The 14,678-nt window shown below is 38.6% G+C and overlaps 1 protein-coding gene across 2 annotated transcripts; it reads right to left on the reverse strand.

Moving 5' to 3' along the window:
- Positions 1 to 2,927: 2,927 nt before the first annotated feature.
- Positions 2,928 to 13,955, reverse strand: NUDT7 (nudix hydrolase 7). 2 transcript variants are annotated; one of them, XM_055000547.1, is made up of 5 exons: positions 13,848 to 13,942; positions 12,489 to 12,574; positions 10,048 to 10,201; positions 6,865 to 7,023; positions 2,928 to 5,233 (listed from the first exon to the last, which is right to left on the reverse strand). In XM_055000547.1, exons 3-5 carry the CDS (start codon positions 10,198 to 10,200, stop codon positions 4,862 to 4,864), a joined length of 684 nt encoding a protein of 227 aa, XP_054856522.1. In that variant the 5' UTR covers position 10,201; positions 12,489 to 12,574; positions 13,848 to 13,942; the 3' UTR covers positions 2,928 to 4,861. The 2 variants fall into 2 exon arrangements, with proteins under 2 accessions (XP_054856522.1, XP_054856521.1); XM_055000546.1 differs by lacking the exon at positions 12,489 to 12,574 and having other exon boundaries at positions 13,848 to 13,955.
- Between the last annotated feature and the right edge of the window lie 723 nt (positions 13,956 to 14,678).

Raw genomic sequence — 14,678 nt, forward strand, 5'->3', positions numbered from 1 at the left:
GCATAGAAATATTACAGACTATTGCCTCTTGCCCTTTGACTTCCTCGCCACATCTGTTCTCTCTGTCTGCTGAAGACATCATGCATTTGATAAATTGTGCCCTAAACCGGGAAAGTTTTGCCAAAGTAGATCTGTCTGTCTTTAAAGTAGCACAACACTCCATTTTTGTTGTATGAGGTTTTAGCCTGCTGTCATGAGAGCTCCCCTATTGTCTATAGAAACAGCATGTGCTTCTGGTGATCATCTTTGAAAACATCATAACCATCTACTTCTTTCTTTAAAAATATGATTGTTTTATAGAAGAGAATTTTTGACTATATTTTTGAACAGGCTAAATTGCTATGGTAACCCCATGGTAGTCTGAAAAAGTAATTACAACAACTAAATCCTATTTAGATTGTAAGCTCCTACAAGAAAATGTTTTCTCCTTCAGTGAATTAGCCTGGGCATATTTGTTTCTCTGTTCTCTTTTTTGGAATGAGAACATTTCCTCGTCCCTCACTCTGTCCAATTATCAATATCTTTTCAACTGCAGTAATTTATTTGCAGCTTAACTTCAAGATTAAAGGTGATAATGTTTGTAGCGATTGGATACGCTGACCTGTATAGGCCAGGCTAGCCTGATCTTTTCAGATCTTGTTTGCTAAGCAGGGTCAGCTCTGGTTAGTACTTGGATCCACCAAGGAATTCAAGGGTTGCTACACAGAGGCAGGCAATAGCAAACCACTTCTGAACATCTCTTGCCTTAAAAACCTTCCAAGGCTACCACAAATATTAAAGAAGAGATTGAGCAACCTTTTGAAAATGTTTGGGCATAAAGACCATCCTTTTTTTTCCCGCAAGGTCAAGAGGAATCTCTTTTTCCTCTGTTATTACCTAGGGAAAGGGCCTGCTTAGAGTATACACTTCTGCACAGAATCATGGCCTTTTAAGTGGTTTACTTCAAAACTAAGGGACTCATTGTTATGTTTATAGTGTGATGAGTTGCTATTTTCTTTTACATTGGGATTTTATTAATATATTTTATGGATTTGTAAGCTGGATCAACTTTAGGAGAAGCAATATAAACAATAATTTAAATAAATAAACTTTAAAATAATTTCTCCCTTCTGTTTAAGAACTTTAAATCTACATAAACAAAGCCTGATGTTGTAACCTGAAGCAAGTCTGCCAGTACAGCTGAATTTATAGGATATTGAATACTTCTGGGGACAGTGCAAATTTATTGGCACAAGTCCCTCTGGAAACAAAACACATGTATAGGGCAATATATGTATATCCCAACAGCATTAAAAAAAAATCACACACATATTCAGTTTATAAGAGACTGTTACTTAGTAGTACACACTTGTAGTCACATATGAGTTCAGCCAAATTTAAATGAGAAAGTACTCTAGCTAGATTCAGTAGCTGCAAGGTTTTCAGAGGAAAGTAGGTTTAGAAGAATCTGATATGCCCTTCCTATGTGATTTCAGTGATACGCATTTCTCTAACTCAACCTTGTCCAAAAATTGAGCAGACGGAAACCTATTATTTTTATCTCAGTCATCCAAGCAACTCAACAACCCTGCAAGCTAGGCCATCCTAAGAGCTATGGACTGGTCTAGCATTACCTAGTGAGTTTTGTGGCAGAGTGGAGAATTGAATCCAAGTTTCTGCAGTCTTCCCTCCCCTTGCCAGACTGGATCTCAGCCTATAATCCTTCTGCTTTTTGAAGACAGATGTGGTCAGAACGAAGGATGTACAGACTTATTTACTTCATTTATACTCTGCTTTTCACCCCAGTGATGACTCAAAGTGGCTTACATTACCTCCTTGCCTCCATTTTATCTTCACAAGCTTGCAAAGTAGGCACAAGTGGTCTCAAAGAGATGCATCAGTAATAAGGACCATAGACTGTACTACAATGTACTACCTGTTGCTTTAAGTATGATCCTACTGAGTAGTTCTATTGTTTAATATTTCAGTCTTAGAACTGCTATCGCTCTGTTCAGCATTTCTTCAAGTATGTTAATTGTATTTCTGAAGATTTAAATCTTTGCAAATTTACATTTATATACCCATTACATTTTTTATTGAAATATCCTTAATACTGACTGTTCTGATTCACACTGTGTAATCTGCCTTGAGACTCAGTGAGAAATGCGTACTATAAAGGACATAAATAAGTAAACAAGTTAGGCTGAGAATGTGTGACTGGCCCAAGGCCAACCACTCTGCTTGAGAGGCAGAGTGGGGATCTCCTAACTTGGATCTACTAGATACTAGACCAACACACCACATTGGCACGATGCTCCCCTCCCTATTAGTATAAAAGTATTTATGAATCTTGAAACAACAAACCATCAGAAGACTGACGTAGAGGCAGATGCCCTAATGTCTTGTGTCCTGATTGTGTCAGGACAAAGGAAGGCTACATAAATGTTCAAAAACAGAGGATCCAAGAGTCTCTAGTTTGCCATCTTTCCATTTTGCCCTTCCTCTATCTCACGGAGATATACATGGCTCTTTCCCCCCACCCAGTTCCTCTTGGGGGAAATCCTGTGAAGTAGGAGTAAGGGCCAATGCAACCCAGCAACCTTGATCGCAGAACAGGGAACTGAACCCAGGTTTCTCTAACCGTAAATCAACATTCTAACCATTATACAATACTGACTTTTCTATATTCCATTGTCTACAAGCATGAACCATATAGAAACACTTGAATAATGTAGACTTCTGAGGTTTGTTATTTGTTGTGTACATGTTCATATATTAACTACGGAATTTTAAACGACAGTAAGTTAGTAACAATAATCTAATTTGCAGACGCTGCCATTAACTTCCCTTTAAAAAGTTGCCATTTAGCATCTCTTGGGTATTGTGGATTTCCATTCATCAACAGGTGTTACCAAACAAAAGCAAAGTGCAAAATCTTGTTCTTTTATTATACAAACAGAATCCATTTGTTTAGCTGATTACTGAAAAAACAAAACTCGTTTTCAAAACCAGAAAAAAGCATATTGGATATGGAGAAAGGTCAATAGTAGGTAGATTGAGGACTTCACTGCTAGCTTGCAAATTCTAATATTACCTACATTAAATAATAAAAGTGCTGTAACCATGGTTGCAGCTCATTTATGCATATGTGACATGAGTGGGTGAACATTTATCTAATTCTGCTGTATGAATGATCAAGACAGGTCACTAGAAAAATTCAGAATTCATTGCCCCAGCCCCACTGGGCACACAGAGTAATTAGAAATCATTAAACACGCCCTCTTGCTTCATTGTTCAAATCAAGCAACAAAGATTTGAGTTCTAACAGCAATAAACAGCATAGTTGTTTTTAAAAAAGAAAAAAACCTTACTCAAGTGATTTAAAAGCACCAGTTATATTCAATGAGTTTTTAATGTCTAATGGAACTATCTAGCAAAGTCAACCAAATCTGGAAGGTCAGTTGGGCTTGGTGCTGTAAATTTACAAATTTAGTCAAGTCAGGCCTAATTAAAAGTTGTTTACTGGAATCAAGTTGCCTACAATAAGATAAGGACTTGCAGTCCAGATAAGGACTTTCAATTCTACAGTTTATTATTGGAACTTAGTTGCTGGTTATGCGACAAAAAAGTGTGTATGCTTTACTATCAAGGAATTGCGTCTAGTTTGTCATCTCTAACCATCCTTCCTCCAAGACCTGCAAAAGGTTATAATCCTATTTTGTTGTTACATCCCCAAGAAGCAGATTAAGGTGAGAGATACAACTTATCCAAAATCAGACAATGAGCTTCAAGGCTGAGTAGTTATTTTAATATGGTTTTCCAACATTACAGCCTCCAAAGTGAACCACTTATACTACTTTCTCTCCTGCTGAAAAAATAATTGCCCTCACAGCTTTAAATAAATTTAGCTTTTTATGCCTATTTTGTAAGCAAGTAATGAGGCTCAGAGAAAAGCAATTTCTAACTTGCATTTGGGACAAAAATGGAGGAAGGGAAATAGGAACTGCTTAGTCCTAATTCAGTCTAGGTTGGGATATCTGCTTTGGCTTTGGTATATACATGAGAACAGATACCCAATAACAAAATGCACTCAATCCTGTCCCCTTCTGATGCTATAGTGTGATGTTCGAAGCATTTTGGTTGATAGCAGAAGACAATCTGTGAGGAGAACAATGCAAAAAGGAACACACAAAGTGACAAAGTACAATGGAAGAAGAGCGCAGGCTTAGCTCTCTTTGTCCACATTCTGTTTTTAACTCCCTTCTCCTAGTTTGGGGACCCAGAGGAAAAACTCACTTGCATGTCTATGTTGCCAGGTCCTTTTGTGCACCGTCTGCCAGCAAAAAGACCTGTACAATATGAGTGCTTTCTTCTATCATTTAGTATTATTCAGGGAAGGACCCTCAGTGACAAATATAATCTCTGAACATGTCATCTCTATTGGATTGAAACTACTGAACAGTTACAACTGGAAGCATATTTCCCATTGAAATATGCGGAGTAAATAAAGAATATACAAGACTAAATTATTAAACAAAACAAGCGAAAACAAACAAATAAAATTTGGGTGCACAACTCATAGTCTGCATTTAATACTGGAATGCTTTTTTTAAAATGTAGTTTAAGAAGCAACTGATAGGAAATGGACTGTTGGTCCTTTTGAGAAGAGCAGGCTACCGAATCTATATTAATGGAATCTGCAAAACAATGACCTATGTCTTCTTTTCTATAACCCTATTAAAAGATCAATCATGCAAAACTGGATCCATAAAATTTCAAAGTTCATTTCAATTTGCATTTTTTAATTTAAAGGAATGTGTATAGCATCACGTGTACCTGATTTATACACTCAATTTCCTTGGGAAATTAACAATTTCATAACTTAAAGTTTGTTTTTTGTTGTGTTATATAACCTCATAAAATTGCTCTCAGCTGAAGAAATCAAATTATCGAGATCATAGTCAACTTCAAATGTTGGTTTTTCTCCAAAAACGGCAAGAGCAAGAAACACAGTGAAGTGTGCTGTTAGTCCCCATATGGCGAAGGAGAGATTACGCTCCGGATCATCATATTCAAAGAAATGTACTGGAACGGAAGCCTGTCCCAGCATTTGAACGTGTAGGGCCTTATACTTTGAAGGACGAAGAAAATATTCCAGTGGCACATAAAATATATCACTGACTTCTTCTGGATTCGGATGGGCTTGGAATGAGTCTTCTATAAAGGCTACTACTGGAGTTACTATTGAATGAGTCTGAAAAGGAGAAAAGCATTAGACTTGTTACCATCTGAAGCAAACAGCAAAACAAACTTTGAGGATTATGGCATTAAGCCATCAGAAAAGCAAACAGTTCTTTTCACTAATTAATATATATATATACACTGAGGTTAAATAAAGATGTCAGCTTGTAAGGGACCATTATATGATCATCTCTGCTATTTCAGAATTTTAGCAGGATCCGCGTATGTGTGTACATAACTGGGAACCACTAGAGAAGTAGAGGTGATACTGAGTGGGCTGTGTTTTACATTTTTTAAAAATGTATTAGCCAGAACAATAGAAGTGAAAATGAAATCTCTAGCCAGCTAAGCTCACCTATGAAGCTGCTGTTGAGGTTCAGGGTAACATACTACATTGCAAGCAGTGACTGAAGTTCAATCTAGGTATCTTTTAACAAGAGGGCCGAATACTCTTAAACTCCATAGTTGGCCTTGACCATGTTAATTATCATGTTAACTTAGAAGTGGTACCCAGCTAACAAATGGCTTAGAATCCTGTTTCTTTCATACTATCACATTAATGCTACCCTTATTTTATTTTATTTGTTTATTTTCTACTTTTATTCCGCCCTCCCTACATTTCCAGCAGGCTCAGGGTGGATTACAGACACATAGAGGTTAAAATATATAAAAAACAGTTATTATACATTAACAATCCTAAAAGCATCCAAATTTACAGAGATTAAAATACATATATAAACATCAACATAGCAGCACAAAATTCCACTGACCAGATTTAAATCTATGTCAGAGCATCTTTGTAGTAAAAGATTTTTAAACGGGGGTATTGGTGGTGGGGAGGGCCCAATCCATCATCAATCAGCCAGGGGGGTGGGTCTGCCTAGCATTGCCCATTTGCCTGGCGGAACAGCTCCATCTTGCAGGCCTGGCGAAAAGATATCAAATCTTGCTGGGCCTTGGTCTCATTAGACAGAGTGTTCCACCAGGCTGGGGCCAGGACCGAAAAGGCCCTGGCCCTGGTCGATGCCAGGCAAGCCTCCTTGGGGCCAGGGACCTTTAGCAGATGTTTCTCACTAGAACGGAGAGTCCTCTGGGGTTCCTATGGGGAGAGGCGGTCCCGCAGAAACGCTGCTCCCAGTCTGCATAGGGCTTTATAGGTTAATACCAAAACCTTGGTGCTGCTGACGCAGTGCCGGTGTTATATGCTCATGCATCGGCAACCCCGAGATGACACGCGCCGCCGCATTCTGCACCAGCTGTAACTGTTGGATCAGGTTCAAGGGAAGCCCTGCGTACAGCGCGTTACAGTAGTCTAACCTACTGAAGATAAAATTTAAGACTGTTACTGAAGACCAGGAAGAAATGCTTGGCTTCAGATTTGTCATCTATCTGGAATGCAATTGTAACTTTATCATGAACGCTACAGTTAATGGAGCCTTTGACAATTAATGGCTACAGTTTGGATGCTAGCAACTCATTAAACTTAAAAAAAACCACAGTTGAGACTTTTGGTATATTAGGCAGAACTCAGCAAACACGACCCCTCCTCACAAAAGCTGAATGCCTTCACAAGGCGGTAACATGCCTTATGTTTTCACAACTAACTGTTCTTTTATGAGAATGACTTGGGGAAATGAACCTTACTCTGTCTATTCCTGGAACAAGCCTACAGATGACTTCAGCCTGTTCTGCACGGAGCCCCACTTCTTCTTCAGCTTCCCGGAGAGCTGTGGCTATTTCATCTATGTCCGTTGGTTCTCTCCTGCCTCCTGGAAAACACACTTCTCCTGGTGATCTTGTCAACTGGGAATTAAAAGAGCAGTTATTGTTAACTAATATTGGGGGGGGGGGACCCAGAAATTGAAATCAATGTCTTAGACTGGAGTAACTCTGCTTAGGATTTCACTGTAAGTTTTCCAGCAACAGAATGTAACTTTCCTGCCTCTTTCCTCCCACGGGGACCCACTGATCTCCACAAAATGCTAGTCATAGAAGATAGGGGACCCAGAGGAATGACATAAAGGGAAGATCTGCAGTGAGAAGGAGGAACTGGAAGATATTACCAATTTAGTCTGCATCCAACCAATTGTTATTAATCTAAATTAGCCTTACTTTGATCCTTGTGGACAGATTGCTCATCATCAATTTTTTAAAAACCCTTTTCCAACTAAACAAGTTGCTTGCTGCTAAATGAATCATTATTTCCTTCAAGGACTCTAACTCAGTGTACAAAGAATTATTTCGCAACATTTTCTTCAGTATTAGTACACTGGTAGGACAGCTGATATTTGGCATATGTTAGGAAAACAAAGACATTTATGCCTCTCTTCGTTTTCTTAAATGCAATATGCTTACAAAACTATCGTAAAAAGAATAGCAATAGAAGCTAAATTAGAACATTGCATATACACAGTTATTCATACACTGAAACATCATTCTTTGCCCATCTGTTTAGAATCTGTATAATGTTTGAACCAACTTAGTCACACAGATCAAACCTCACAATTTTCCCATCCATTCCTTAGGTTGATAGACCAAGGTTTCTTTCCAATATTGTGCAAACATGTCCTGCTAGGATGGCATTCAGTACAAATCAATGCATTCTTTTTTATATCATTGTTATATAATTAAATAACTCTGGTTCTGAATTAAAGAGTATTTCAGTTCTATATGGGGATTAGCCATATTAGTTTGCAGAAGAACAGCAAGATTTTAGACCAATGGCACCTTAAAGATCAACAAGATTTCCCAGGTATAAACATTTAAGAGTAAAAGATCAAATCTAACAAAGGCAGCTTTGACTCTTGAAAACTTATATCCTGAAAATTTTGTTAGTCTTTAAGGTATCACTGAATTCGAATCTTTCAGTTCCATTTGAATTTATATCTGTTACCATGTTTCCAACAGTATCTGGCTCAATTACAGTTCTCCCACATGTTAAGGAAGGTAGCATTACTATTGTCACAGAACCAGCAATTACTATCAGTATTATGTTTTAATAATAATAATATTTTATTTATATATCACCACTCAGGACAATTTAATTCCCACTCAGATGGGTTTACCAAATGTGTTACAATTATCCTCACAACGATCACCCTGTGAGTTGGGGGGGGGGGGGGCTGAGAGAGCTCTGAGAGAGCTGACTGAGTCAAGGTCACCCAGAAGGCTTCAAGTGGGGAATCAAACCTGGTTCTCCATATTAGAGTCCTGCTGCTCTTAACCATTACACCAAACTGGTGCCACTGGTAAGCCATCAATATTATTAAGATGGCTTACCAGTGGCACCAGTCTGGTGTAATATTATTGTCTGTCATTCTCAAAGTAACTGAGAAAGTGGAGTTTCAAACATCACACCATGTCTAGATTTTCCTTCACAGAGAATGATATCCATGTAGGATGCCTTATGAAGCTTTACAGTAGAAAAAGGAAGGGATAGACTAAGGTGGAGAAATCTTCATAGAGGGTCAGAGGTGAGTCATGAAGTCAGAGTCCAAGGGTCAGAGTCATGGAGCCTACCTGTGGCCTAATTTTACTGCTTACTGCTCTTTTCACTGCATATGTGAAGAAAAACACTTGTTCTCTGTACCTGTGCTCTAGCAGCAGATCTTTTCAAAAGGCAGCTTTTTAAAAAAAGGTTCAGAACAGCTCTTAACCCTGCATGAATGGTTCTGTGATCCACCTGAGTGTCCAACTCATGGGCTGAAGACCAGTGATTGATCTAGATTACAACTGCAATACATTTAGAATAATGGTCTGCATGCAGATTAAGTAATTCAGGCAAATGAGCTATGCCAAATACTTAAGTCACACAAACAATTATGCATGTAGGAAACAAATTCTGTCTCCTCCTCACTGCCCAGCTTCTCTTTAATCTCCTCCCCTCCAGTACCCTTGTGCAGAATGCAGTGAATGCAAGTGTCACAAGTAAATAAATGAGCCAGGCTTCTTCTTGCTAGTGCTCCAGTCTAGTCCGCAGGAAGCTCCTGGACACAGCAATTTCAAGTTTTGGATAGATTTGTGCAAATATGCACACACAAACTCATGCTTCCAGGTGAAATAGGAAAAAAATATTTTATGGTAGACACTGCTTTGACCATCAGGAACATATAATTCCTTAACAAAAAGCATTCACTTTTTCGGTTATTGATTGTGAGTCACTTTGAATAACTGTTTGGATGCAAATAGAGAGCAAAAGCTATTAATTTATTTTCAGATAATTCATGAGAAATTCTATTGGTGGTGGAACGCTGAAAAGTATTACCAAGAATCATTTTGGACAAATTTATTTAACCAAAACTTGTAACAACTACAGCCAAAGTAAGCAAGATACTGTTGTTTAAAAAAACAAATAACAATAAGAAGCCACAATCCAGGAACAAGCTAGGTCACTGGATGAATGTTCTTTCAGTTAAGGAGCAAACCTTTCTAGCCTCCTGTAGAGGAGGCTGGTAGAGGAGGGATTCAGGTATAGATAGCAAATGGACTTAGACAAAGTGGACTGCATCCAAGGGAGATCATTTTTGATTCCTGAAAGGGATCATTCACCTGCTCATGAGAAGAAGGGCACCTATGGCCCCAACCTCATGGTTTGGAACCAACCCAGTTTGTCCTCATTAGGAGAATAATGAATGCATTAACCTTAACTATCAGGGGTACAATAACATGAAAGCGTTTCATAAGGAATATTTTTCTTGTACACCAGTACAATTTACCTATGTTTCTCTTCATCTTGGTTTCATCTCTTATATGTTTCTATCAGCACTCTTTTTTGCTGAATAACCTTCGAAGCCCTTAAAGCTAGTTTTGGCTTTTAAATTTACATACCTTCATTGATCTGACAGTGAAAAGTACACACAGCTTTCCATCTCTAACCATTAGTGGCACAAGAACAGAGGCTTTTGCTAGCGGTAAATAAGAAAATTTGTCTCCAACATCAAATTTCCTTAAGTGCAGCTTCGCCTTATCTTTCACGCTCATTCTAGAGTAAACAAAAAAAAGAACATTTCATAAAAAACAGAATTTTCAGTCCAGAGTTATGGTCAATTTGCATAAAAAGAATATGAAACTTCATACTGACAGACCAATCTGTTCATTTTCTCACAGACGAAGAGAGAAATATCATATACACATATGTTTACACAGGCCTATAATCAGTGTATCTTCTCCAGAAGGCAAGTTAAATTAATACTTGAACTTTACTGCAAACCTTGAGGGCAATGTAATAACAAGACTTGTAAGACCCGTATGAATATAGTAACTGATCTTGAACAAAAAAGAATGTATGGACAAAAACAGGATGGTTGTGGGCATTTGTTTCTTATACCTTATTTGTTTCCTATACCTTACAGCAAATCCTAAATTACATATAATATTAGAGTTTAATAGCAATTTTTTTTCATATCCTCACCAAAGGACATATTGATAAGAATTTGTCATTTTGCTCTGAATCACTTAACACAGAACATGTCACAAAGGAGCCACATTTGTATAGCACTCATTTGCATCCCACTATTAAAGCTTCCATTAGTCATTGCTGAAGAGTTTACTCTACCCTTCATAGCCTGCTATTCACTAATTTAAAAGCAAAGAAGTAATGCTCTCTTAAAAAAAATGCAATTGTTATAATTCATTACTCACCAAAATCTACTAGTGTGTTCAATTACAGATTCTCTTGTATATATGGCAACTTAGTATTCCTATGTGTGCATTTAAACTAACAAATTTAACTTCATGAGGCTTGACTTCAGGTCCTTAAGCACTAGCAATATTTAAACAAAGCATCCATAATGGAGAGAAAAAGAGGTAAAGAAATGTACCAGAGATAACTATCACAAAGATCAGAATGGTCTCTCATAACCAGGGACAGTTATAGCACATGAGTATAAGTAAATCTACTTCAGAGGGCTGAAAGGAACGGCAATGAAATATTCTAATAGCAACAGCCAGAATCCTAACGCTGCAGGATTTGTATATATAGACAAACTAGCTACATATGTATAATAATTCCTTATAACAGCAATGTAACATTTGCTTGAATAATCACTACATATACAAACACACCCTTTGCAAAAATGCAGAGGAGTTAGCCGTGTTAGTCTGTGGTAGCAAAATCAAAGAGTCCAGTAGCACCTTTAAGACTAACCAATTTTATTGTAGCATAAGCTTTCGAGAATCAAGTTCTCTTCGTCAGATGCATGATACAGAGACTGGTCAAATACCGTATTTGACCAGTCTCTGTATCATGCATCTGACGAAGAGAACGTGAGAACGCCTTTGCAAAAAGAATCAGCCAGAAGTTTAATGGGTTGAACACTGAATTTTGGCAATTCAAGTGAATAATTTGATGAAAATTTTCTGCTACCATACCCTATTGTAGCTGTTTTCACTGAATGTCCTGTTGTTCATTATTGTATGTTGATCAAAGAATGGCCTAGCTGTTGATTATATTGTATTGCACTTGCACTGTATAATCCACCCTTGAACTCAGGGAGAAAGGTGGACTATAAACGCATAACAACAACTAATCAAGATTTGACACATTCCTCAAGCTGAACAATTTTTTTCTGGGGCCATTGGAGAACACTGGGCTAGCCAGTTTGGAAGCACAACCTAAACTGTAATTGCAATAGCAGTTTACACGAATAGTAGTTTATAAATCAATAATTACAGGGCAGGGAAAGAGCAGAGTTAGTCTATTTCAGATAACACAAAAGGGAGTCTTGTAGCGCTTGAAAGATTAACAGATTAATTGTAGCATAAGTTTCTGCTAGAGCTGAACTTCATATGCATGAAGTGGAGAACCATAGAATTGGAAGGTACCTCCAGAGTCATCTAGTCCAACCCCCTGCACAATGAAGGAAATTCACAACTACCCCCCCCCCCACCCCCAGTGACCCCTGCTCCGTGCCCAGAAGATAGCAAAAAACCTCCAGGATCCCTGGCCAAATTGACCTGGAGAAAATTGCTTCCTGATCAGCGTTACCCTGTGCATATAAGAAAGGGCCACAAGTCTTCAGTATGCATATACATCAACATACATGTACATATACAAGACAAAATGCATTGTGTGATCTTTGAACTCTACTATAAGCAAGAGGCACCGTTTGTGACATTCCTATGCAAAGATCAAAAGTGTACAAAATAAGCATAATGACTATTTTCAGCAGTTGTAGCTTATGCTAAGAGAATCTCCAGTTACTCTAAGCTGATTTAACTCCAGTAATGGGTGAGAATCAGTAGCTAATTTCAGAGATGAGTATTATCACCTAATAATCTCTGCCGGTCTGACAGCTGTTAAAGAGACAGGTCAAAAGAAGATAAAATAAATGAGCCACTCCAATCAGCTGCCCATCTACAAACAAAGAAATGAAAATAGCTAAATGTACAGATCTCTCATGAAGACAAAGAACAAATTTTCAACTGCTTTGTACTGTTTCCAGCCCTGTTCTAAATGGGGTCACTATAAGTAGAACCAAACTCAATGGAATTTACTTCTTAATATATAATATTTAGAATTCCAGCCTTAAAGTGCTGTGCAAGTTAAATTATGACAACAACTTTGGGAGGATATGATTGTTTATTCAGAACTCTCATGGAAATCCTTTTTGCAGATATTGCTTATATTTGGGTACGGTGGGTCGGTTAGGGTTTTATTTTATTTCCAGGTTTTATGGCTTTGCAGGCAGAAAACAAATAGATGAAAAAAACGGGGAGAGTTTTCCCCTGTTAAATCTGTGAGAAGCCAACCAGTGGAGGAGGCAAATTAATTTATGCTGTTAGAAATCTTGGCATGTTCTTCATCAGCCAGGAAAAACAAAATTAAAGCGGTGTGTGGATTAAATTTATTTTAAGATGTTGAATCAATAATAGCAGGCCTTAGGTTAGTTGCTCCTTTTGCAGAGAAGGGTAAACAGTTAAATCTGTTGAAGGGGAAACAAACAGGAGTCTTGAGGCATAGAATGTTTATTCCAACATAAATTTTTGTAAACAGGAGCATATTTCTTCTCTGATACACTAAATGGATCCTCACTCGGTTGATTTTATTTAGGCATTTTAAAAAAAACCCTCAAAATTGCATTGCAACTCAAGCCTCCGTAGACTAGCTTCCACTTCTTCAAATGCATCTTCCTGGAGGCGTCCCAAGAATCCTGTTCGTGTATTTATTTTGCCTCAGGGGCCTCAAGTGGCTGAGAAACTAAAGGAGCAATCCTAAACAAGCCTACTCAGAAGTAAGTCTAATTTAGTTCCGCGAGCTTGCTCCCTGGAAGACTGCCGCCTAAAACGTCCTGCTTTTTAAAAAAAAAATCACTAAATGTCTTTACTGACTTCCCAATTAGCGTGCTTAGAGCTGCGACGTGAAAGAAATAATTTTTAAAAACAGCTGAAAACCGAAGGACGACGGATCTGGCAAACCGCATTTAGACGGTATTTATTTTATCGAGTGAAAAGTTCCATTACGGCTGCCGTTAAACAAAAACGACCTAATTTTTCCTCACACAGCCTTTTTTTTAAGGAGGGAGCCCTCAACCCCCCCTACATTTTCCCGCCTTTTTTCCTCGGAGGGGACAGGTAGTGAGGCGCGTCAATCATCTCCAGGAGGAGGCGGGACATTCCATTTACGTTACCCTGCTTGTTCGCCTTGAGGGTCCTGCGCAGCCGCCATTTTGGGGGATCCCCCCCCCCTCCAAAGCCGCATTATATAAGCGGGCGCGCCAGTCTCTTGAGTGCTTCTCCCTTCTGGTGAGCTATTGGTTGCTTGTTCATGATTGACAGCTGTCTAATTCCCATCCCCCGCGTTCTCTTCGGGACAGGAGAGAAAGGGGTGGAACCGTCCGTGACCACACCGATGCTTTTTGAGTTCTAATTGGCTAATGACGTCAAAAGGCAGGCACTGAAGGAAGGGTGAAACGAAAAGGAGGAGGGGAGGGAAGTTGAGAGAAGCGCAGTTTTTATTGGCTGAAAGCTGACGGGAGGGTTGCTTTGGGCCAATGGTCTGCGGCGCTTTTTAAACTCCCCACCTCTCCTATAAAATGGAAAAAGTAGTTTAAACAAGGGGTGTGCTAAGGGAGGTATAGATTGTCCGTATAAGAATCTCTGCTTTTTACAATTTATAACACTCACGTGTATATACACACAGAGGATTTTGTTCTCCTAAGAGAAAAGCATAGCATTATTCATCCAGAGTGACTACAAACATTAGCATTAACAAAGTAATTGCTTTGTTTGCGGGAATGAAAACTTTCCTTGTCTGCCTCATTTTTTTCAAAAAGGGACACTTACTTGGAAAAGAACAAAACCTTTTTGTGTGTGTGTTATTTTTTATTATTCCCACAATCCAGCTGGGACTGAGAGAAGTGGCTTACATAATGCCACCACTTGGAATTAGTGAGAGTTGAACCAGCGGAGAGCTGACTTGCGTCCCAACCACGCTTAAGCATTATGTTGCAGCAGCTCCT

This window comes from Eublepharis macularius, chromosome 16, assembly GCF_028583425.1.
Source record: "Eublepharis macularius isolate TG4126 chromosome 16, MPM_Emac_v1.0, whole genome shotgun sequence".
In the NCBI taxonomy this organism is placed as follows: Eukaryota; Metazoa; Chordata; class Lepidosauria; order Squamata; family Eublepharidae; genus Eublepharis; species Eublepharis macularius.

Excerpts from the sequence above, each read along its gene's own strand:
- NUDT7 (XM_055000546.1), bottom strand. The coding sequence starts at position 13,918 with ATGCGGCTTTGGAGGGGGGGGGGATCCCCCAAAATGGCGGCTGCGCAG. Across the intron at positions 10,202-13,847 it reads CCTCAAGGCGAACAAGCAGG|AATGAGCGTGAAAGATAAGG; the intron begins GTAACGTAAATG and ends TGTTTACTCTAG. Across the intron at positions 7,024-10,047 it reads TCACTGTCAGATCAATGAAG|TTGACAAGATCACCAGGAGA; the intron begins GTATGTAAATTT and ends TTTAATTCCCAG.